The 25421-nt window shown below is 39.9% G+C and overlaps 1 protein-coding gene across 1 annotated transcript in view; it reads left to right on the top strand.

Annotated features, from left to right (window-relative positions):
* The window catches only part of ERGIC2 (ERGIC and golgi 2), a 46623-nt gene that overhangs the window by 1703 nt on the left and 19499 nt on the right, over nt 1-25421 (top strand). The window contains exons 2-8 of the mRNA XM_062195018.1: nt 8706-8848; nt 10955-11063; nt 12782-12828; nt 14345-14415; nt 18678-18718; nt 22024-22125; nt 23345-23440. Coding sequence (XP_062051002.1) covers nt 8743-8848; nt 10955-11063; nt 12782-12828; nt 14345-14415; nt 18678-18718; nt 22024-22125; nt 23345-23440 — 572 coding nt within the window. The 5' untranslated portion in view covers nt 8706-8742. The remainder of the gene's footprint in view (nt 1-8705; nt 8849-10954; nt 11064-12781; nt 12829-14344; nt 14416-18677; nt 18719-22023; nt 22126-23344; nt 23441-25421) is intronic.

Raw genomic sequence — 25421 nt, 5'->3', positions numbered from 1 at the left:
GGAGAAGATATATTTAAAAATAATTTCTGTCTGACTCCTCCAGTTGATTAAAATACTGCTTGGTGTAGGTGATTATTATTTTCTTGAGTTCCATCTTTCAGGTGCTTATTTTCATAAGCTGTTATCTTTATAAGGTGCAACTTCTTTGTTTCTGCTTTTTTTCTCTACTTGGTCATTTGTTGGCTGTGCTGTTTGCTCTCGAGAATAGTCATTCTCTTATAAATGCATTTCACATATCCCTGACCCTTTCCTCACATGTTCCTTATGCTTTTGTAATGTAATTTTCTTTAAAAGATGTCATTTATTTATTTGAGAGGTAGAGTTGCAGACAGTGGGAAGAAGAGACAGAGAAAGGTCTTCCTTCCATTGGTTCACTCCCCAGATAGCCGGAACTGTGCCGATCCAAAGCCAGCAGCCAGGAGCCAGGAGCTTCTTCCAGGTCTCCCATGTGGGTGCAGGGGCCCAAGGACTTGGGCCATCTTCTACTGCCTGCCCAGGCCATGGCAGACAGCTGGAGTGAAAGAGGAGCAGCCGGGACTAGAACTGGCACCCACGTGGGATGCCGCTGCCGCAGACGGAGGATTCACCTGCTGCGCCGTGGTGCCAGCCCCTTGTACTGTAATTTTGTGCACTTTTGTTGAGTAGCTGCTCTGTGGGAGTCAAGGTGTTCCTTGCGTGGAATATCCTTGTCTTTGCCTCAGATTGTTAGTAGGCATTTTCTGTTGGAACCACTGTCAGTGTGTATCATCCTTACTCTGTAATAATTTCAAAGAAGTTCGGATGTCTTCCTATTTTTCCTGAAAGATGTTAATAGTGAAATCTCAAATATCCTGTAAATCTTTGCATTTCTGCAGTTAACTAGAAACAGATATTTATTAAATACCTCCTTTTTATCTTGATGAAACACTAAGATGGGTGCCAGCGTTGTGGCACGGTAAGTGCAGACAGTGCTTGCAATGTGGGCATCCCGGATCTCAGTGTTGATTCGAGTCCTGGCTGCTCTGCTTCCCACCCGGCTCCCTGCTGGTGAGCAAGGGAAGGCAGTGGTGCCTGAGCCAGGGATACCGACATGCGAGACCCGGATGGGTTTCCCAGCTTTGGCCTGGCCCAGTCTCTGACTTTGAATTGTAGTGTATGTGCTGCCACAGCGAGCACTCTCTCCAACTTTCAAATAAATCAACCCTTAAAACGACACCCATGAGTTTACCATTATTTACCCATTTTCTCTTTTCAGTCTTGTAGAGGGGGAACTCTGAATTTGAGGATCTTTCCAAGTTTGTCACACAACTAGTGAGTGCACATTTGTTGAAAAACTAGTAAATGCCTAGGTAGTCAGGTTTTCCTCAGATTTTAACCTCTTACTTTGTTTCCAAATAAGCCTTTTTTTAAAAAAATTATTTTATGGCTGTTAGATTTATTTAACTTATGTTGAGGTTAAACAAAATTTTAAATGTTTAAAATAATTGTATAAATTTATAATTAACAGGTGCAAGTTTTAAAGTAAAATTAAGTTGTTTTTTGGGTGAAGAATATCTATTGCTTATAAAGTGGAATTAAGCTATCTTATAAAATGGTTTCTTTTTTTTTTTTTAATTTTTGACAGGCAGAGTGGACAGTGAGAGAGAGAGACAGAGAGAAAGGTCTTCCTTTTGCCGTTGGTTCACCCTCCAATGGCCACCGCAGTAGGCGCGCTGCGGCCGGCACACCGCGCTGATCCGATGGCGGGAGCCAGGTGCTTATCCTGGTCTCCCATGGGGTGCAGGGCCCAAGCACTTGGGCCATCCTCCACTGCACTCCCTGGCCACAGCAGAGAGCTGACCTGGAAGAGGGGCAACCGGGACAGGATCGGTGCCCCGACCGGGACTAGAACCCTGTGCCGGCGCCGCAAGGCGGAGGATTAGCCTACTGAGCCGTGGCGCTGGCTAAAATGGTTTTTGTTGTAAAGTATTCTCTCTCTCTCTCTCTTTAAGATTTACTTGTTTTTGAAAGTTGGAGAGAGACAGATCTCCCACCAGCTGTTCACTTTCCAGATCACTGATACAACCATTCGTGGGACAGGCCAAAGCCAGGAGCTTCATCCAAGTTTCCCACAAGGGTGGCAGAGGTTCAAGTACTTGGGCCATCCTCTCCTGCTTTCCCAGACCAGTTAGCAGGGAGCTGGAGCTGAGGTGCTCAGGACTTGAATTAGCACCCACATGGGATGCTGCCACTGCAGTCCTGGCTTTACCCATGCCACAACAGCAGCCTCTATAAAGTGTTCTAATGCAATATAATTAGTTTAAAATTAGAGATGTATTAAGTCTTAGTTTTTGCTTCTGAAGTTCAGAATATTTGTTTTATGTCTTCGCCCATTATTGTTAATTGCTGATATTAGTTTTCCAAGGCTGCCGTAACAAGTTACCATGACCTGGGAGGCATAAACCAACAATAGTTTGTTTTCCCACCTGTCTGAAGTCCAGAAGTCCAAAAGCCAGGGTGTTGGCGGCATCCTGCTCCCTGTGAAGGCTCTGGGGAAGAGTCACATCATCTTCTCCCTAATTTCTGGAAGTCTGTGTGCTCCTTGGTGTGTGGATCCTTTTTCGAACCTCAGCCTTTCCATGCCCATCTCCCTGCGTGCCTTCCTGTGTCCTTTTTTTTTTTTTTTTTTTTGTTAAAGATTTATTTATTTATTTGAAAGAGTTACACTGATAGAGAAGGAGAGGCAGAGAGATAGTGAGGTCTTCCATCCGATGATTCACTCCCCAGTTGGCCGCAATGGCAGGAGCTGTGCTGATCCAAAGCCAGGAGCCAGGAGCTTCTTCCGGGTCTCCCGTTCGTTTGCAGGGGCCCAAGGACCTGGGCCATCTTCTGCTGCTTTCCCAGGCCATAGCAGAGAACTGGATAGGAAGTGGAGCAGCCAGGTCTCGAACTGGCGCCCATATGGGATGCTGGCTCTTCAGGCCAGGGCATTAACCCACTGCACCACAGCACCAGCCCCCCCCCCCCATATCCTTTTTATAAGGACAAACCAGTCATTCCATTTTGTCCTAATTCATTAGGATATCATCTTACTAAATTATATCTGAAAAAAACCTAAGTGCAAATAAGTCTTGTTCATAGATAACAGGAGTTCAGACTTCAGTATGTTTTTTTATGCACTGGGAGACATAAATCAAACCAGAATGTGGCCAGAGGTGTTAACTGATTCGGTGTTTCTCATACTGCCAAATAGATGTTAAAAGGAGACGTTAACTCATAAAACTTGGGTCACAAGAGACAAATTTTGTTTTTATTTTTGCTTGCAGAAGTAATTAAACATAACTTCTTTGATTAAAAAGTTTCATGAGTTCTATAATTTGTACAGGCCATCTGGTGGTCTCCTGTGTTCAGAGGAATACAGTGTTGACACGTAGGCTGTTTGAGAGCACTTACATTGGTTGTAAGTAAGGCTGTCTGTGTTCCAGCATGGAAGGGGTTCCTCTTAAACAGATTTTCAAAGTAGTGTTTTAGTTTTAACTGTCATCAGTGACTTTTTGGAATGTCTTTGTTTGCTAATATACAGTGTGGTTTACATCAAGGAAAACAGATGTGGTACAGGAGATAGTGAGGTTCTGAATAGCAACACCAGCTAGTGGGTAGAGGACTCTAGTGCAGTGGCTTCTACATTTCTGAGGATCAGTGCAAACAAATATCTATAGAAGAAGAAGAAAATGAGAAAAAGGGCAGATTTGATTGCTGACATAGACCTACAGTTTTTAATTTTGCTAAATAAGGATATCCAAAAACAAAACACATTAAAACCTCTCATCTCCTTTGATCAATTTGGAAAGGAACTTTATGTAAAGGACATGTTAACCCACAAAAAGGAAGTAATCTAACAACGAACAGATTTTTAAATTGAGGATGTCTATCTTTTAAAAAATTTCCTACATTCTTGTTTTCTCCATTTAGTTAGAGACTAGAACGTTTTGTTATAGGGGCAGGTGTATTGCATAGTGGTTAAGATGCCTCCATCCCACACTGGAGTTCCTGGATCCAATTCCCGGCTCCAGCTCCTGACCCCAGCTTCCTGGTAACGCAGACCCTGGAAGGCAGCAGTATTGGGTCCCTGCCACTCGTGTAGGAGAGCTGGATTGTGTTCCAAGCTCCTAGCTTTGCTCTTGGCCTTTGAGGGTGTTGGTGGAATGAACCACTGGATGGGTATGGATGTTCTCTTTTTCTGCTTCTGAAATGAGTAACATTAAAAAATTGTTACTAACTGGTAGTGATTTCTTGAAAGCATTGATCTACGGGAATTTCTTTTTCTAAAAATTATTTTATTTGAGAGGTAGAAAGAGTACTCCCATCTGCTGGTTCACTCCCCAAAATACCTACATTGGGCAGGGCTGGGCCAGCCTGAAGCCAGGAGCCTAGAACTCAGTTCAGGGCTCCCACTGAGTGGCAGGAACCCAACTACTTGAGACATCACTTGTTGCATCCAAGAGAGTTCATTAACAGGAAGCAGAAATCAGGAGCAGAGTGAAGACTCGAGTCCAGGCACTCGAATGTGGAACCCAGGTGTCCCAAGAGATGTCTTAACCACTGTGCCAAATACCCACATCTGATCTGGGATATTTCTAAATGCATTCTTGAAAATGACACAGCAAGCTGATTAGAGAAGCAAATAGAATGGGAAGGAAGCAATGAAACTGGGTAACTGAGAAGAGTGAAGGGGCTTGAGAACACCGCTGAAAATGAAGACAAGACCTGTCTTAGGACATTGAACACCTTGATGGATAGTGAATCCCACTCAGAGTGAAAGTTTGAATTTTGGATTGCAGAGGTGCAGGTAAGCCAACACTTGACTTTGCTGCTTTGCGTGTAGGTTTGCAGGGAGGTTTGCCTGGAATTAAAATGGAGGTCCCTGGAGTAGAAGAACTGTTAAGCTCATATGATAAAATGACTGGCTGGTGGGCTGTGAATGAATGGCGTAGCATCATTAATTTTGAAGGATTACAATGGAATGTGAAAGAAGAGAAACATACTGGTGATCCAGGTGCTGAAGTCATTAAGGAAATTATGAGTTTATCCAGATGTTGGTGGGAGGTGGCAGCAAGCAGTGTAGTGAGTCAGTGTGCACCGTGGTTGGAACACAGACTCAGCTAAGCTGCTTGGGATGAAGTCCAAGTTCCACCACCTGCTGTGTGACACTGCAGAAAGTATTTGTTTTGTGCCTCATTTCTTCATCTATAAATTGGAAAATTGCATCTGTTTAAGAATCATTTAGAGGATTAAAAATTAATTTTTACAAAGTGCTTCATATGATACCTAGTGTGAAACATGAATGTTGGCTGTAGTTCTAACTATGCAGTATACATATGTGTTCACTGTTAGGAGGATGAAGTGGATTTGAATGGGAAGAGACAGTTGGGAAATTAGATAAAACATGGTACTCTTGTACCCTGAAAGTCTCAGAAGTGTAAGGATAGGAAGGAAACTAAAACAAGAGAAAAATCAAGTTTCGTAAAGAGTGCAGGTAGACTGCTTTTAGAAAAACTAGGTTATTGGATGACTTACTCATGTCAAAACAGTGACTTTATGGAGTCATGTGGCAAGTATTAGAGATGGAATGGATTTCCTGGAGATTGGTCCGTGCTGAATTACAGGCAGGAGACTAGAGGAACAGCAGACTGGCAGGTGCTGTATTCCAGAAAGATCATGGAAACCGGAGATGGAGGAAGCCAGAGAGAGTAGCCAAGTAGAGTATTTGGGCTAGATTTATAAGGAGGGAATACTGAATATGTTGATGCATTATTAGGGGTTTGTGCAGCTAACCAACCACTTGATTGCCTTACGCCTGTACTCATGTGTGACTTTAGCATTCATAAAGCTTCTTATATGTAACAGCATAGCAAGTTCCAGAAGTTGAATTCACTTACTCAACAGGTCTGTCCTGACCACGTGATAACCACTATTCTTGGTGTTGGGATACTATAATGAACATAACCGAAAAAAATCCTTCTCCTTGTAGGTCTTCTATTTTTGTATAGTTGTTAACTTACATGTGACACTTTGTCACACTTTGTTACAGTTTGAGTTGTGCTGCTATGGGTGTTTTGGGGTAAATTGCTTTCCTTCCTTCTCTTGATATTTATTGACTACCTGTTTTGCCAGTCATTGGAGATACAAAGATCAACTCAGACAAGGTTCCTGCCCTAACAATACAATGATGAAAACAGAAAATGAAAAAAGCAATGAGAAATGTTCTGATAAAGTATGGTGTTCTAGGAGCACATATACTTTGAGAGCTATGGAGGCTTTTTTCTCCACAAGGGAGAGGTGAGAAGACTGGGATTGAAAAATAGGCAGGAGGGGCTCCGGCGCCGGCACCCGTATAGACTGCAGTTCATCCTGGCGCTCCACTTCCGACCCAGCTCTCTGCTGATGGCCTGGGAAAGCAGTGGAGGATGGCCCAACTGCTTGGGGCCGTGCACCTACCTGGGAGACCCTGAAGAAGCTCCTGGCTTCTGGCCTCGGCTTGGCCCAGCCCCAGCAGTTGCAGCCATTCAGGAGGTGAACCAGCGGGTGGAAGCTCTCTCTTTGTCTCTCTATTTCTTTGTAACTCTGCCTTTCAAATAAATAAATAAATCTTAGAAAAAGAAAAATAGAGAAAGGGGAGAAAGAATATTTCTGGCAGTACCTAGCCTATTAGAGGAATCAGAAGTGATGAGAATTGGGTTTGAAGCAAGGTAAGCAGGACCTGAGTTTTGAAAGCCTTGGTAAACCATGTTACAGTGAAGTACAAACTCTAAGTGCAGAGTGAAGTTATTCAAAGAGTGTAAGAGAATTGCTGTAAGATCAGATTTTTATATTAAGAAAGATAATTCAGTACCAAATGGAGAGTGAGATAAAGAACAGAGGTTATTGAACCAATGCAGTGATACAGTGTGGCATTTGAGACTGGAGTCCTAGAAGCAGTGCAGGGATAGATTGGTGATGGGGACTTCAGTGCCAGTAAGGAACTTGTCGATGGGACCTGGACACATTTTAGAGAAATGGAAGAACAGCTTAACTGTGAGGATGTAAGCCATGTTTCTGGCCTGTGAATTTGGGTGTGCATGGTGTTATCGTTAAGGTAGGGATATAGGAGGAGAAATAGTTTTGATAGGATGAAGTATTTGTTTTTGAGTTGGTTGAGTCTCAATGATCTTTGAAATGTGCAATGAAAAGCTAAGAAAAGGCTAGGAGATACAGATGTCTGCAGAAAGATTTGGGCTGGTAGTGAAGATTTGGGAGAAATCATAGCAGACATTGAAGGAATGGGACATCACTTAGGGAAGGTGTGGAATTAGAAACAAAGAAATGCGAAATTGCAAAGTAGGCAAGACATTCTTACAGGTAGAATGAAGATCAGGACTACGGTGCCATTTATGCTAAAGTGAGAAAGTGGTAGTTCTCTCATTGGTGAAATTAGATAATCACTAAATTTCCACTGGATTTAATACTAAGGGGGTTATTCATTACTTTCTGGGAGCAAATTTGTTTAAGAGATGAGAATATTAAGAAAACCATGTGCAGGAGAGGCATAATCCCAACCTGAGGCTCACTTTGATTAGCAGGTCCCTGGTCAGGGCCTCCTCTTCTGGACAGGGTTAGGATGATTGCCAGGTTTTGTCTCCGATGCTTTTTTCCCTGCTTGAAAGCCTTTTCTATGTTAAGCCTACCCGTCAGGTTACAGAAAAGAGGACAGTCTCTTCCTTTCAGTGATTTCTGAAACTCCCTAATCGATCCTCCTATTATGTGTTGATTTTATTAACACAACATTGATTTCTGGGAGTTCTTTATAATATCACCTACAGTATTATTTTTAAATTAGCTTTGTGAAATTATACAGTCATCTGAGATTTCAGTCTCCATCTGTTTAGCTTTATTATATTTTAATGTGATTAGCATACTAATCAAAACAGAGATAGCAGTCAGTTGTTTAGTATTTCATAAAACTATGTAACTATGAAATTAAAATTATATCACAAGACAATTAAAATCCTATTATCAATTTTTACCATTTTTTTGGTATAGTTTCCATTTTTTCTTGAAATTATTTTCCCATCTCATAAAATTGAGATCATTAAGGCTTCTAATCTTTTTTTATTACCATACCATGAATTTTTAAAATATGCATTAAATATTTTCTTTTACAAGATTTTCAGTGGCTACATAGATGAAGACCTATTAAATTACCACAATCTGTATTGATACCATGAGTTTATTTTTCTTCTGTATTAAAAAAAATGGGAAGCACTCAGATATTCCAGATATTTGTTCATAATCCAGGTTGTTGCCTTAGGATGCATTTCTGAAGAATTTATATATTCAAAAGTGGGGTACTGAATATTGATACTATTGTTAGCAATGTATGAGCATGCCTGTTGTACTTAATTATTACAGGGAATATTTTTTATTGCATTTCCCAGTTTTATAGGAAAAATTATTTCTAAATGTAATTTGTGTGTTTCAATATTATGAATGATTGAGTTGCTCTTCCCTTTTTTGTGTGTGTAAACTGCCAGTCATTGGTAGTTTTTGCTGGGGTGGTGGAGAGGAGTAGTTACGAAAAAGTCTGAAGCTTGTTTTCCCTGAAGCAGAGTTGAGAATGTGAGGTTGTTTTAAGGGCATTTGCCAGTTATCCCAAAAGAAAGAATCCCTGGATCTCTATAGGAACTCACCTCTCATAACTCACTCTTTAGCATGACTGTATGAAAGAAGAAGGAGGCGTTCCTGAAGATGAGGCGACTGAATCGGAAAAAAACCTTAAGTTTGGTCAAAGAGTTGGACGCCTTTCCCAAGGTTCCTGACAGCTATGTAGAGACTTCGGCCAGCGGGGGTACAGGTGAGTGTCAGTGCAGCACCTCAGAGAGAAATGGGGGCGATGAGGAAGCACCACCAGCGAGCTGTGCACTGAGTCCGTCCTCTTGTCGTGCTGTTTGCTGTTTTGTTTTTAATTCTGGATAGCAGTCAAACCAGTGCCACCTGTGCATTTAGCAGCATTTATTAAGATATTAGTGAGCAAATTATTCCAGTTTTACTGTGTATTCAGTTATGTGCACTTAACAATATTTTTTATAAATAACTGAATCTGCAGTTGGAGATATTTAATGGTGCTAAAACGGCTTCGTTGCTGTTTCAATCAAAAGCAAATCAGTGTAGACATCATTAAAAACAATTGTTGTTGCTATCAAGAGGCACCACGAGCTCATGGTTAGTTAAGAGCTTAGACTTTGAAACTAAATGCTTTCAGATTTCACTTCTGCTCCTTCCTTCTGACCTTGAAGAACTTCCTCCTATCTGTGCCTTTATTCTCCTGTGTCACTGTATCAGTTAGCTAGTGGATACTGCCAAGTGCTCCCAGTGAGGCCCAGCCTCCTGAGTACTGGGCTTGGCAGCGGCAGGACCTTGTGGGCCTTGTGAAGGCCTATCTTCCTAAATGCAGTGCAGCTGCAGTAAGCAGAAGGTTTGGGTTATTATTAGATATTGCTTTCAGAAAAACTCCTTCTCATACCTCAGGGACATAGAAGGTGAGCCAGGAGCAGCATGACCCCTAGGAGCAACTTGAACTTTGGCTTTCCACCATCAGTGTGTCACAGGATGCTTCCCTCCCTTACTTGTGCCTGCTTGTTATTCTTTCTCAATGATTAGTCCAGCTGTACATTCCTAATTGTTACATTACTAGTTGACAGCTCGACTAAATAATAAAAAGTGCTGGTCGGAGCTGTCTGGCGGCACACTTGGGATGAAGGTGTTCATGTTTCGGCTCATCATTTGAAACTCTACAAGTTAGGTTAATACTCATAAAATGCTTAGCGCAACAACTGGTAGAGATACAAATAAAATAAAACTGAAATATATTAGAAAAATATGTGACTGTAACAATTTTTACTGCTATTTCTCTTCCTATAAAGAGCTAATAAGATAATAGACTTTACAAATAAGATCAACATTTGATAAATGTATAAGTTCCTTACTATTTCTAGTCACTTACGATTACGTTCTTAATGAAAATATTGCAAGTTCTTGTACAACTGTAATTTTTTTTCAGAGTATATGATAATTCTTTGCTTGTTAGACTATTCAGTCAGTTTTATAGATGGAATAATATACTTAAGAGATTTCAAAACAGTAGAATATTAGATACCTACAGATGTTATTTGAGGTGCTGGCAAAAAGATTGTTGTGGTTTGTTAGGATCCCATAACTTATGCTAATTTGTTTTAAATAGAGTTACAGGCCTGGACACATTGTTAAAAATGAAGGAACTACTTAGAAATTTGTCCTGTGACTGTGCTTACTGTCATTTCTCCTGTCTGTGACATTGCTATATAATCCTATAAAAAGCAGAAATTCTGTGCTTCATAAGATTTTGGCGCATACAGTTTTGTGAGAGATAACCTTTAAAGAAAGAAATGCCGGGGCTGGCGCGGTGGAGTAGCGGGTAAAGCCACCACCTGCAGTGCCAGCATCCCATATGGCACCGGTTCGAGTCCCGGCTGTTCCACTTCTGATCCAGCTCTCTGCTATGGCCTGGGAAAGCAGCAGAAGATGGCCCAAGTCCTCGGGTCCCTGCACCAGTGTGGGAGACCCGGAAGAGACTCCTGGCTCCAGAATGGCGCAGCTCCGGCTGTTGCAGCCAAATGGGGAGTTTCCCATGGATGGAAGCCATCTCTGTCTCTGCCTCTCCTTCTCTCTCTGTGTAACTCTGACTTACAAATAAATAAATAAATCTTTAAAAAAAAAAAAAAAAGAAATGCCTTCTCAATAGTACGAATATTTGTGTTTGTATTGGTGCTCATTATCTTCATTTTCACTTCTTTTAGGGAAATAGAAAATGCTTTATAGTGTTCATTCAAATGGCATTCATATTAGATGAATTTTAACTTCAGTTTCCTGTGGTTTGCTTTTTTGATTGTTTTAATTTTTTCTCCTTTGTTGGATTTCTCAGTTTCTCTGATAGCGTTTACCACTATGGCTTTATTAACAATAATGGAATTCTCAGTGTATCAAGATACGTGGATGAAGTATGAATATGAAGTAGACAAGGACTTTTCTAGGTAACTATTTTAATCTTGAAAAACATTTTAATTCAAATTATTTTGAAAACAGCATGCCATCTGGCTTATTTTAGTTTTGTAGAAATAGTCTTGAATAGTTTGTTGTGATTAAGTTTCAGATGAAATGTTTTAGAATCATTTAAATGCTAAATTCTAAAGCGGAGGTTCTCTGATTTAATATGTGCTTGTTCAAGAAGTTAGGACATATGTTCATGTAGTTTCCCTTACTTGTCACTGTGGCAGAAATTAACTGCTCTGTAGACTTTGAAATATCTTACTGATCCTTGTGAACTGACAAACGAATTGTCTTAAGTTACGTTGTATAAACTTAATTTTTATATATTATACTGAAGGTGAATTTTGTATGTAAATAATATCACTTTTAAACCTTTAATTTTTACTTGTTTAGTGGATCGCGGATAACAGGCTCCAGTATTAAGATTGTACTAGAGGCCGGCGCTGCGGCTCAATAGGCTGATCCTCCACCTGTGGCGCCGGCACCCCAGGTTCTAGTCCCCGTTGGGGCGCCGGATTCTGTCTTCCAGGCCAGCTCTCTGCTGTGGCCCGGGAGTGCAGTGGAGGATGGCCCAAGTCCTTGGGCCCTGCACCCGCATGGGAGACCAGGAGAAGCACCTGGCTCCTGCGTTTGGATCAGCGCAGTGCGCCAGCTGCAGCAGCCATTGTGGGGTGATCCAACAGAAAAGGAGGACCTTTCTCTCTAACTCTGCTTGTCGAAAAAAAAAAAAGATTGTACTAGAAAGGGAGATGCACAGTTTCTCTGTTCCAGTCCTTTTCCTACTGTTTACTGGCTATATGCCTGTGGGAAAATTATGCAATCTAGATGGATCATTATATTATTTTTGCAGTACTCTCCTCATGGGGCTTCGGATCATTAAATAAATCAACATTTGTAAATTGCTCTGTACCCTTGGGCAAGTTTCACAGCTGAATTCTTTTGTGCCTCAGGTGGTTCATCTCTAACATGATTATTCCCTGAGATACCATTGATTTTTAAGGAATTTGTTATTTGTTTGTTTTTAGCACCAGTGAAACATTTCATGTTTTTGCAAAGAACTCTTATGGTTCGCCACATAAGTGGGGGGCGTGTGCAGAAGCTTTTGTGCCTGGCTTCCTCCTCTGGTTCTTACAGAATCTCCTAAACCTGTCCCCAGAGTATCTGGAGCCCACTTTGAACTTTAGGCACCTCAAGACTCTTTGAGGCTCTCAAAATCTATCATCCCTTTTGAAATCAGATGATAATTAATAGTGTGAAACTTTTTTTTCTCTCTCAAAGACTTAATTTTTTCAAAAGGCAGACTGATGAGGAAGGAAGGAGGGGGAGAAAGAGAGGAGAGAAAAATCTCCCCTCTGCTGGTTCACTCTGCAGATAGCTGCAACAGCCAGGGCAAAGCCAGGAGCCAGTCTGGGTATTGGGGCCATCTGGTGTTTGAAAATTACATACTTGAACCATCACTGCAGCTCCTTAGAAAGTGTGTTAGCTGGAATGAGAGCCAGGACTCGGCTGGGATGTGAGATAGCAGGTGTCCCAAGGCACAGCAGAACCACTGTGCCACATGACCATCCTGCAATCCAAGTTCTTACTGCCTTGTTTCACTCTGTTGGAAATCCAAGTTCTTCCGTTTATAGATCCATTGATTTTTTTGTGTGTTATGCTGAATAATTTGTGGGTATTAATGATTCCTTTTTTTGTTTTGTAGCAAATTGAGAATTAATATAGATATTACTGTGGCCATGAAGTGTCAGTGTAAGTATACCTTTAATTTAATGAATCTGTATGCTTTTTACAATTTAAACAATTGTCAATAAAAAGTGTAAAAATGATTTGCTATGTTTTAGCTTTATTTTTCCATTATATTTAAAATCTTTACAGTGATTATAGTTAATAATGCAAGTTATTCCTCAACACATGTTCTTTATTTTTCTGCTCCAAAAAAAATATGCTTAACTTTTAAGTTAGTATAATTAAATGGGAAAAATTTTTGTCGATCAGATTTCTGGTGTTGAGTTTAGGTGCCTTGCCTTCTGTCGTTGATGAAATACTGGTTTTTTCAGCCCCACACCATTCCATGCATACCCAGCTTCACTGCCTTGCTTTACCACCCTTCACTGTGTGCTCATTTGAAAATACAGATGGAGGGGCAGGCACTGTGGAGTAGGCTTAGCTTCCCTGTGCGGTGCTGGCCTCCCCTATGGGCGCTCGTTTGTGTCCCAGCTGCCTGTCTTCATATCCATCTCCTGGGTAAGTAGTGGAAGATGGCCCTGCATCCACGTGGGAGATTCGGAAGAAGCTTCAGGCTCCTGCCTTTGGATTGGCCCAGCTCCGGCCATTGTAGCCATTTGGGGAGTGAGCCAGTGGATGGAAGACCACTCTTTCTGTCTCTTTCTCTCTCTGTCTATAACTCTGCCTGTCAAATAAATAAATAAAATCTTTAAAAAATATATGTAAATTGAGTTATGTTACTAGTAATATCTTTTCTGTTTTGTTCACTGGCTTCGCTTAATTATACTGGTAGAAGTGGAAAGATGTTAATATGTCAGATAATATTGGACTATGAGGCTGCTTCTGCATGGAAAACATCTCTTAATTTACTGAAGAACAGAGACCAAGAAAATGTTAGTCCAGACAAAGTTGGTTAATTGTGAAATAGTTTTACCTAATTCAGGGAATTAACTTCTGGGAGATTTAATCTCAGAACAACCTAAAATCATTTTCCCTTTTCCATTTGTTTTTCCTTCTGTTACTGCTTTTATGAACTACTTTGTATCTAAACTTTGAGTTAGTGTTACTACTGAATATATCATATTGTGACTTATTTTGTATGTTTGAATGCTGTTACAATTTAAGCTTTTCAAAATAAAGTTTGATTTTTTTAAAAGATTATAAGTACCTTTGCCTTAACATTTCTTTTACTCTCCAAGAGCACTTGTTTTCTTGTAATTAATTTTGTTCAACAGACATTTAGTACTGATCATTAGGTTTTGCCAGTTGTTACAAAGCTGTTTAATTCTTTAAAATTCATGCTTTTTACTATGGAGTTCTGAGTCATCTTGTTTGCTAATCAAGAAATGGAAAAAGCATTATTGAATTTTTGAGTAATCTTCAACAATGCTTTCTAATGCTATTGTTTTAACTTTAGGACACAAGAGCGGTATTGAAGAGTGTTACTGTTTCCTTTGTTAGTTTTTGTTGGTGTCTTCATTTGTTCAGGTCACATATAGTTCCATGGTTTATAATCAAACTCCATTTTCTTTTTATGCAGATGTTGGAGCAGATGTGTTAGATTTAGCAGAAACAATGGTTGCGTCTGCAGACGGTCTAGTTTATGAACCAGTAAGTTTGCTTCATATGGTTTCAGAAATAAATGCTTTGAAGAATTGTACCCTTAAAGACATTTTTCATATTTGCTTTTAGTTTTGTCTGAGCAGTTTTGTATATAACTTTTATCGTATTTCATAAGGAACCCATATTCTTTGTGAAAACTTTAGACAAGGGGGCTTTTATGTCTGATACCAAAGCCTTGAGATAACTGATGTTAATACTAGAGAGAGTAGGAAGACTGTCAGGTAACCTTATTTTATATTTTTTGTTAATGCTTCCTAGTAAATTCCTTTTTTCTTTCAGCTGCTATAGTGATGAAACTTTTTCCTTTTCCTGTAATGATTTAGAAACTGATGTTCTCTTTGCATCTTTTACCGAAGTGAAGTCTTGAAAAATAGTGCAGCTATATTTCCCTTATTATCAAGAATGAAGGAAAATCTCGTGGGTATTTGCTGCTTGCTCCCTCCTTTGTATCTTTTTTCACCAAAGCTTGTTAAAGGCTGGTATTGCTTTATTGTCTTCAAAGCACAAGTTATGTCTAACAAGGCTGATCCTGCAGAAAACACCGTCACAGTGGAGGGGCAGGGATGGTGCTGGCACGTCAGGATCAGAACCAGCCCTCCAGCAGCTTTCGGGAATAAGCAGGGAACCCCAGTTACTCTGAGTTGCCCATTGCTCATTGGCATTGTGGGGCTTCCCTTTACACATGTGTTGATGAGTGAAGACCACAGGGATAGGGGTGGAGCAGAAATAACAATGTGTAGGGTTGAAGAAGAAAGAAGGAAAACTTTGGCCAGTTTTGATTACTGAATTATTTTTAATTTACAACAACAAAATACAAGTGTGCTTTTGATGTATACTTTTTTAAAAGAAATTTCTCCAAAAATGTAACTTTGTTATTGATATTCTGATCCTCTCTTCCTGATGTCTGACCTCAGTCTGCCCACTGAAAATACTGTTTTTATAGTAATTATGAGATTAGATCCCTTACAAATTCAGACACCATGTTACAGTATGTTACGCTGTTCAATTGTATACTATTTTAAGAATAATCATACATTATGCTTTGCTGCTCTTTTCTACCTTTATTTATACTGTTTTTGTGAGAGGCCTTTTAGCTCTTTCTTTTTCAGCAGGAACATATGCTTGTCTTTTATGGCTTCTAGCATGACTGTGTCTTTCTGTTCTGTATACATGGGAATGCAGGTCAGGTTGGCTGAGGATTCAAGTCTGCTTTATGGGGTTTAGAACTCAAAATTCTACAGACATGGCCTCCTTGTCTTCTGGCACAATTTTATTTTTCTTCTTTTGTAGGTAATGTAATTCCTGGTTGCTTTTTATTTCTTTAATCTTTGAAATTCAGCCTTTTACCTTAGAATGCCATTTGTGTGTTGCCGTGAATTTTTTTCTGGCTCTTGGTGTTTCTATAATGTGAATTTTTTTTGTCTGCTTGCTTTCATGTTCAAAGTAATACTTTCAATTTTCCCTTTTAAAATTCTTATCATGTGATGTTGAATTTCATGGGGTTGGTCTCCATATCCTTATTTCTTGAATTTCATGCACATTTTGAGCTTTACCTCTGAATTCTGAGAGACTACCTTGATTTAATAGGACTTTTGTATGTGTGTGTGTGTGGCCGGTCTAGGTGAAAGGAGAGGGTATACAGTTTAGATAAACTGTTTCTTCTCAGATTAGCACTTCTGATGCTTTTGGAAAGAGGAGTCATTACAGGGTCCAGGATGGCAGAGCGGTTCACACGGCATCCCAGATTTCCTCGTCTGTGTGTGTTTTGACAGGCTAAATTTAGCTCAGGGAACAGCTCCTCTAATGAAGAGGCCTGTCTTTGTCGCTGGAAGTCAGCTGTGGCCTGCTCTTCCTTGACTTAGGACACTCTGGGCGTGTGCAGTCTCCTCCCTGTGTGGTCCCTGGCACCTGGTTGAACTCATACACTGAGTTGATGAGGTAGAAACTGTGTCTTCAAGTACCGGGTTGTCCTGTAGCACCTGTGTCCTCTGTTGCTCTGCACTGGGCCAATCTGTTCACTTTCTGCCCTGTGGGCTTTCCTGTCCCATGAACCGGAAATGAAATTGGATTGGTCTTAGTTGGTCTCTTGTATGCTCTCTTTCATATGTTCTCGAAGTTTCCAGCATGCAGTGCTTAGTTTAAATGACAGTGAAGATTGTATCCTCATTTTTATGCTGCTTTGCACATTGTGAGAAGTTGGCTATGAAGGCACTGAAAAGTATTTACATACTATCATGCATTTAGCTTCCCAAATGTGTTCATACTGTTTGTCTAGCTTTTTCTTCTGACCGCATCATGTTGCCTCTTTTTTTGTGTGTGTGTATTTACTACATTCCTGATTTAAATTTTTTATCTGCATTTCTTATCTGTCTAACTGAACTTTAAGCTCTTGAAATATATCAACTTTTTTTTTTTTAATCTGTAGAGTTCCAAGTGTATAGCACAATTACTTGCAGGTAGTAGGCAATTATGACTATGTTAGAGTTATACAGCTGTGACAGGATTATAGATTATTTTCATTGTAAATCTTCTGCCATCTATTCCAGTTGTTTGTGAAATGAAAAAGGGTTATGTAAAAAAGTCATGTCCTAACTAGAAAGCTATAAATTTCAAAATACTTATGTATTTATATACATATACTTTTCATCAGTAATGTTTAAAGTATTTATTTTTGCTGTTGACACTGATTTCCTTGTCCTAGTTTATAAAGTACTTAAGAATTGCTGTTTTTAATTTGAAGTAATTTAAAATATAACTTTACTTAAAAATTTTTTTTAATCTTCTATTTGAACATGCACTCTCAATATTAAAAACTTAGCTACTAAGTTTCCTGGTTTCCTTACCAGGATCATGCAGTAGGCTGTAGTAATCTCTATTTTGCTTTTTATTATTATATTTAGCTACCATTTATTTAATGAATTTTTTAAAGATGAAAAACTAAGGAACTTGAAAGAGCTGAGTTTATATATTGTCCCTTACTCTGTGATTTTGGAAAAAGTTTGTAAACTTTTAAGATACTGCTCCCTGGTATGCAAAAAGGAATGAATAAGAAGGAGCTCATACATTGTCATAAAGGTTAAGTGAGATTATGAGTTAGCTTAGTGCCTAGTACAAGTAGGCTGTTCAGTAATTCCTTTTACATGTTTGAGCTGATTAAGTGCTATACTGAGCAGGTTGGGGAACTCAGAGAATCATACAGTTTCTCCCATCAATGATTTTATTGGTAAATTTGCTGGGGATCAGTTGCAAGCAGCCCTGTTTGTTTCCACGGTGAGTTTTACAGATGGCAGCGTCTTCTCCTGTGCTATGAAGGGAAAGTTGGGAACCAAGCAGTCGAAGCAAACGTCAGAAAGATGGAGGCAGTTGAGCTTAGAGCACATGGTTGTGAAGAACTGACATGAACATTGAGGCTCAGAGTTACTGCCGAGGCTTTCCTTCTGGTCGGTGTGATTAAGTTACCAGGGGTGCAGAGGAGGCCTGTGTGGTGGGATGGAGGCTTGCTTCACTGGGATCAGAGTGGTTCATAAGGGGAGAGTACTAGGTTAGAGTGTCAATGTGGAGGGATGATCACTCATGTGAATAATTTTAAAAGAAGAATTATTATGCTTTGCTTTGAATTGCCCTTAAAAAAGCAAAAGTGAACTTGTTGTTGCCAAATTGTGAATATTGCCATAAACCATGAGAAGCTTTTATATGTCCTCTGATTCTACAAGTAGCAAAGTCTGATTTGAAAATGATAAGCATAGTGCCTAAATGAAATATCTTAAATTGTTTTTATGGTTAGTACATTTGGGAATTACTATGCCGCTTTTAAATGTATTTCAGAAGTTTTTTATTTCATCATGGTACTTTTACCATCCATATTAAGGGCCTTGGATGCTTAAATATTACACCTCAGCTCTGTGTCATTTTTTGCCATTGTAATACTGAAGAGTTTTTTGGTAGCATCATTTAAATTATTTGGTATCCCAAAATACTCTTCTGTACTTAGGACAGATTGCCAACTTGCATCTGATCTATAAATGTAGACAACAATAATAGGAAAATATTTGTGATTAGTGAAATTTATTTATGCTATTTTTAAGTAAAAATATCACGTTAAAGAAAGAGGCTTACAAAAGATTAAATGTGTATCATAAATCTTTGTTTTTAATAACACTGTAAGTTTGGTTTTTTGCTCAACATTTTAAAGCATTGTAAAAGCCAAGACTATTTGACAATGCCACTGATTATGTTTTGCTTCATTTCAGGCAATATTTGATCTTTCACCACATCAAAGAGAGTGGCAGAGGTAATAAATGAACAAAGTATTTTGGTCCATAGAAGTCTACATCACATTTTGTCTATTTTGTTTATGGTGAACTCTCTATAGGTTAACATATTTCTGTAGATGAAATATTAACATAATTTAATTTATAATTTCAAAAACTATCAGATCTTAGAAAACTCATGCAAAACCTTTTCTGTAGTACATATTAAGCAATTCTTTTTATTTATTTTTACTTAAAAATTTTTAGTTATTAAAGTTAGATGTGGGGACTGGTACTGTGGCACAGCAGGTTAAAGCTCTGGCCTGCAGTGCCAGCGTCCATATGGGTGCCATTTAGCACCCTGACTGCTCCACTTCTGATCCAGCTTCCTGCTAATGTTCCTGGCCAGGCAGCAGAGGGTGACCCAAGTGCTTGGGCCCCTGTGCCCTCTTGGGAGACCTGCAGGAAAGCCCTGGCCCCAGGCTTCAGCCTGGCCTGGCCCAGCCCCCAATTGTTGCGGCCATTTGGGGAACGAATCAGCAGATGGAAGACCGCTACATCTCTCTGTAACTCTGCCTTTCAAATAAATAAATCTTTTTTTTAAAAAAAAAATAAGAGGTGCTGGTTGTTTAAAATTCATGGAGAATGTGTGTAATGGAAAAGGAAAAGCCACGTCCCTCTCCTGTAGACTAGTGCCCTTGCTCGCCGCTGGCATCACAGCCATGCTTGTGTTTCCTGTGTGGCCTTCTGGAAATTTTTTTCACATACATAATTTTCTGTTTGTTTACATATAAACTTACATGTTTTTCCTAATATGAAAATGGAATCAGTCTATACATTTGTTGTATAACTTGCTTTTTCCTCCTAACATGATGTCTTGTACACATTTCTGTCTCATTATTCCTAGTAGCCCATTTTATACACAGACAGCCATTGATTTAGCTGGGTCCTTATTTATGGGCATGAAAAGTATGAAAAGCAATACTCAGTAAACATCCTTAACCCTCTTTCTATGCTGGTACTATATGTGCATTATATGTGTGCGTGTATATAAACACACATGTATGTAGAATGTTTATGGAAACAATTCAAATCTCAGGACAGTTGACGTTTCTTTGAATTAATTGAATTGTTTTTCTAAAGTTTTTTTTTTATTTATTAGAAAGCACAGTTAACAGAGAAAGAGGGGGGGAGATAGGGAGAATGGTCTTTGATCCTCTCTTTCACCCCTGAGTGGCTGCAACTGTCGGGGCTGGGCCAGGCTGAAGCCAGGAACCTGGAGCTTCCTGCTGGCCTCCCCTGTGGATGCAGGGGCCCCAGTACTTAGGCCATCCTCCGCTGCCCTTCCAGGTGCATCAGCAGGGGCTGGCTCAGAAGTGGAGCAGCTGAAAATCAAACTTGAGCACATAAATGGCAGCACTGCAGGCCGTGCAACTGGCTACGCCCCAACCCTGGCTGGCCCCCAAATTAATTGAATATTGTGGTGGGGTTTTCCCCTTCATTTTTATTTTTCTTTCTTTATTTCTTTTTTTTTTTTTTTTTTTTTTTTTTTTTTTGGACAGGCAGAGTGGACAGTGAGAGAGAGAGACAGAGAGAAAGGTCTTCCTTTTTGCCGTTGATTCACCCTCCAATGGCTGCCACAGCTGGTGCGCTGTGGCTGGCGCACCGCGCTGATCCGAAGTCAGGAGCCAGGTGCTTCTCCTGGTCTCCCATGGGGTGCAGGGCCCAAGCACTTGGGCCATCCTCCACTGCCTTCCCGGGCCACAGCAGAGAGCTGGCCTGGAAGAGGGGCAACTGGGACAGAATCCGGCCCCGTCTAGGTATATTTCAAAGATCTTTGTTTTTTGTTTTTGTTTTTTTTTTTGCCATTTGGGAGAAATTTGAATGTGATTGAACAGGAGCACTGACTGTTTTGAAGTTTCTGGGCGTCTAGTGCTCCTGGTAGAAAGCCATCCAGAGATGAAATAATTTACTTTAATCTGGAAATATTGAAATGAGATGTCTCTTTTCACCTGGAGTTTTATTCAGCATTTAAGACTGTTAAAGTGGAGGCGCTGCCGCGGCTCAATAGGCTAATCCTCCGCCCTGCGGCGCCGGCACACCGTGTTCTAGACCGGGTCTGGGCGCCAGATTCTGTCCCGTTTGCCCCTCTTCCAGGCCAGCTCTCTTTTTAGAGTAGTTTTGGCTTCCCCACATAACTGAGTAGAAAATGGAGAGTTGCTACACTTCTGCACATCCTCTCTCCGCATCCCACATGAGGGAGGGATGCTTGTTGTCATCCATGAATCTGCGTTGACGTGTCGTCATCACTCTTAACGTTAGGGTTCACTCTTGCTGTTTGTACATTCTATGAGGTGACAAATGTGTATTGGTATGTGTTCACCATAACAGTGACATACAGAGTAGTTTCATTACCCTGAAAATCCTTTGTTATCTAGCTTTTCATCCCCATTTTCCAAATGTATGCAATCTTTGTACTTGGTGAGTGTGAACTTTACTATAGACAACTTGGAATGTTACCTATTTAGAGATAAGGCATTAAAGGGGGTAAAACTATGACAACATCCAGTGATGCTAAGTTCCTGCTAAAAATGATGGAAGGTAACATGGCCCAGTGATAGAAGTATTGTAAAGAAGAGAGGTTCTACTCTTGGTTTATTGTTTGGCATAAATGATTTCCTAAGTTATTGTGAACATAAGAATGTCGTAAAATGTTTTCCTACCACTCATATATTCTTTGTGTGCTAGGTATATTCAAAAAGAAAACCGAAGGAACATTTCTCAAATGCTTTCTATGTTGATACTGTTTTTAATAAATGTAAGAAGAGTATAGTATTTTGTTTAGGGTGGTTTTGTCACAGAATGAAGGTTAACGTCTTTGGGCAAGGGGGCCTTAGGAGATTTTAAATGGCAGCGTGGCCTGGTTGTAGTAATCTACCACTTCAGGTCCATCAGGTCTGCTGTGTGACCCTGAAAGGGCAGATTTTCTTATCTGGAACACTCAGATCAGTGCCTGATAAAATAAAAGGCTTTTGCAATTGTGCATCCATGCGTGAAAGGTGCATTGAGTGAGGTCAGCGGAAGCTTCTCCTCATTGACCCTGTTGTCATGGCCACTGCTGCAGCAATCAGAGAGGCTAATGGAACCCAGCTAGTGGACCTCTGGCTACCTTACCTCACTTTTCCTGCTTTCAAAGATAGGAACAAAGGAAACTTGGTTCTTTATTGTAGAATAAAATCCTATGAACATACATGTAAGTCCGTTAACCGTTGCTTTGTAAAAAGTTAGTGTTGGCTTTTGGAACTCCTTTTCTAAATTACTGAACTGTTGTTTGTGTTACCCTTAGGATGCTGCAGCTGATTCAGAGTAGGCTACAAGAAGAGCATTCACTTCAAGATGTGATATTTAAAAGTGCTTTTAAAAGTCCTTCAACAGCTCTTCCACCAAGGTGAGATGTGTATTTTAAATGTGCAGCTGCTTATATGTCTTCACTTTGACATGATTGTGGGGTCAATTAAGTTTTCTAAATCTTATTTTTTTTACAAACAGAAAGGAATCATACTGTTCAGATATCTTTTTTTTTTTTTTTTTAAGATTTATGTATTTATTTGAAAGTCAGAGTTACACGGAGAGAGGAGAGGCAGAGAGAGAGGTCTTCCATCTGCTGGTTCACTCCCTAGTTGGCCACAACAGCCAGAGTTGTGCCTGTCTGAAGCCAGGAGCCAGGAGCTTCTTACGGGTCTCCCTCGCGAATGCAGAGGCCCAAGGACTTGTGCCATCTTCTACTGCTTTCCCAGGCCATAGCAGAGAGCTGGGTGGGGAAGTGGAGCAGCCGGGACTAGAAGCGGCGCCCATGTGGGATGCCGGCGCTTCAGGCCAGTGCATTAACCTGCTGTGCCACAGTGCTGGCCCCTCAGATATCTTTTAAATGAGTAGTCTGATTTTAATCAGGATTATCATGGATATTTGATTTTCGTTTAAGTAGCTTGCTATTTGATGTATAGGGTATACCTCTGTATAAAACTGAATTGGGTTTTTAGAACAAATTCGTCCCATATACTGTTCCAAAGATAAATAATTTTAGACTAGGAATTTTGTTTTTTGTTTAACTTTTTTGTGTTTCATAAAATAGAATAGTCGATATTCAGAAACGCTACAAGCATGAAAATGATCATTTAAACTTCAAAATATGTGGAGGTTTTACAGTTGCTTAGGATGGAAGTGTTGTCTGTTTGTACTTACGTGGTATGCCCTTCCCTACCTCAGACTTATTCCACTTTTCTCTTGCCACTACAGTGCCAGAAACAGATGAAAAAATATGTCTATTGGATTAGTTCTTTGTTTTTTTTCTTTGTATTTTTTTTTTTTTTAATTCTTTGGTTTTAATCTTTCTTCTGTCATTGGATTTAGTCTTCTGATTAGATTTGAAGAACATAGAACTTTGCATTTGTGTAAATACAATAAACATGTTACAGTTATAGAATTCTTTCCATTTGTAGATGGGTGACTGTTTTATACATGTGCAGACCAGGAAGCTGCTTTTCTGCTCTTGACATTATAACATTATTTCAGAATTGTTCCTAATGGGCTTTTCCTTCATCCTCAGTGTTTCACCACAATGGTGATGGTACTGAGTGTAAGTCCTCTCACTGTGCTGTGTCTGACAGGGAGGAAGACTCGCTGCAGCCTCCAGATGCGTGCAGGATTCACGGGCACCTCTACGTCAACAAAGTAGCAGGGAATTTTCACATAACCGTGGGCAAGTATGTCCTTTTCACTTCCTGAAAACACTTGACACAGGGTTGGCTCTTGATTGAAAGCAAATTCCTTCTAATCAAGTAGCATGTAGCTACTAAAGCATTGCTTAAAATGTTATTTATTTTTAATGTCTTGAGTTTGATGGTTCCTTCTGAAATCTCAGGACAGAGACAACTACTAACTTCAAAAACTATGGAAAACAAAAGTAAAGCACTCCTTTTTATTTCACGTATTTTACTAAATGAGGTCTAGGTACATATGGAATAAAATCTCCATGTCACGTTTTGGTAGCCAGCGCACTGTTGTCTAGACATTTTATTCATTTTTTCTTTTTGAATTCACTTGTTCCTTTTGATACAGTGTTGCATTTTTGTTTAGTTCAATCTTTTGGTCATCCTCATCCAACCATAATCCTCGAGTAGTAAGTGTTTTGGTACAGTTGGAAATTAGCTATACCTGAAATACAGTTAGTTAAGAGTTGAGGAAAACTCTCAGACCACCTATTTTCATCACAGCACTCAGCATAGAAGTTGTCAAGTGAGAAGCAACTGTAAGTTTCTGAATGAATGAATGCGTTTCCTCCCTCCCTCTGAATTGTGACTGAGCAAAACCTCTCTAAGTTGTTCAAGGTAATTTTTAAATACTAGTCATGTTTAAAGTACCAAGCTAGCTACTAAGGATGGAACTGAAGAAAGAAAGATATTTAGTCCTTATAATGTGACATCCTGTAAGAGAAACTAAACATTAAACAGTGAATGCACTAATAATCATATCATTATGGTTGTATTGAGACTGTAAAGGCAAAATACAGTTGATAAAAGATTGTGTAACTGGGTGCTCAGTGACTGCTGGTCAGCAAAGGTTGATTGTGGACAACCTCTGAACGGTAGAGGAGCATTAGAAATTTCATGTTCAGACAGGGGAAGGGCACACAACGGGAAAGAGCCTGGCAGGAGATTTCTATATTAGCATTAGGCTTTTATGTGCAGTATCTACAACGATCTCCTTAAAACTATTGTTTTGTTTTGTTTTGTTCCTGTTGCCAAGACCCAGTTATACCCACCCGCAGTCTGCTGCTAGAATCTTGGAATTTCTTGGTATCACCAAAGCAACAAATGATGCTTAGTTTACATGTAGTGGATTTTATTGTACTTTTGAACAGAAACAGTATCCTGCTCGAAGACTAGCTTAGAGGGGAACGTTGACACATACCAGATGAGCTTCTGTAGTGGCGACCTTTTCTCAGTGTTACTCCTTTACCTGGGTGAAAACTCACACCGTCAGTCATGCAGTAAAGATGGCCTGGGAACCCTCTCCTAATTTTTTATCAATTTGATCAATCAAAAGAATTTTATCAATTTCTTTTTTTTTTTTTTTTTTTAAGGATTCGTTTAGTTATTTGAAAGAGTTTACAGAGGAAGATGGGGCAAGAGACAAGACAGAGAGATCTTCCATCCTCTGGATGACTCCCCAAATGACTGCAGCAGCTGGAGCTTATGTAGTCCAAAGCCAGGAGCCAAGAGCTTCTTCTGGGTTTCCTACTTGGGTCCAGGTGCCCAAGGACTTGGACTATCTTGTGCTGCTTTCTCAGGCACATAGCAAGGATCTGGATTGGAAATGCAACAGCCAGGACTTGAACTGTTGCACGTATAGGATGCCGTCATGGCAGATAGCAGCTTTACCTGCTTAGCCACGGTGCTGGCCCCTTCCCAGTTTAAATCCTGACCTTTGAGAAGGTCGTAATAGTACCTCTCAAATACGAAATGGTGAACAGCTAACTCTTTGAAACACTGTGAACAAAGTGTACATTGAAACAGGCGCTTTGTTTAGCTAGATGGAGTTCAGTTCCAGACTCAGACTGTAAATGGGTGTTTCATGTTACATGAATGTCTCTTGCAGCGTTTGAACATCATGCAAGACCCAGGACAATTGTTTTTCTGTGTGAGGCTGTAGATTCTCTTGCTGAATATCTCGTTTCTCATGAGG

Source organism: Lepus europaeus, chromosome 6 (genome assembly GCF_033115175.1).
Source record: "Lepus europaeus isolate LE1 chromosome 6, mLepTim1.pri, whole genome shotgun sequence".
NCBI classification, from domain to species: Eukaryota; Metazoa; Chordata; class Mammalia; order Lagomorpha; family Leporidae; genus Lepus; species Lepus europaeus.
Note: the sequence above shows the minus strand (reverse complement) of the source record. Positions and strands in the feature narration are given on the sequence as shown.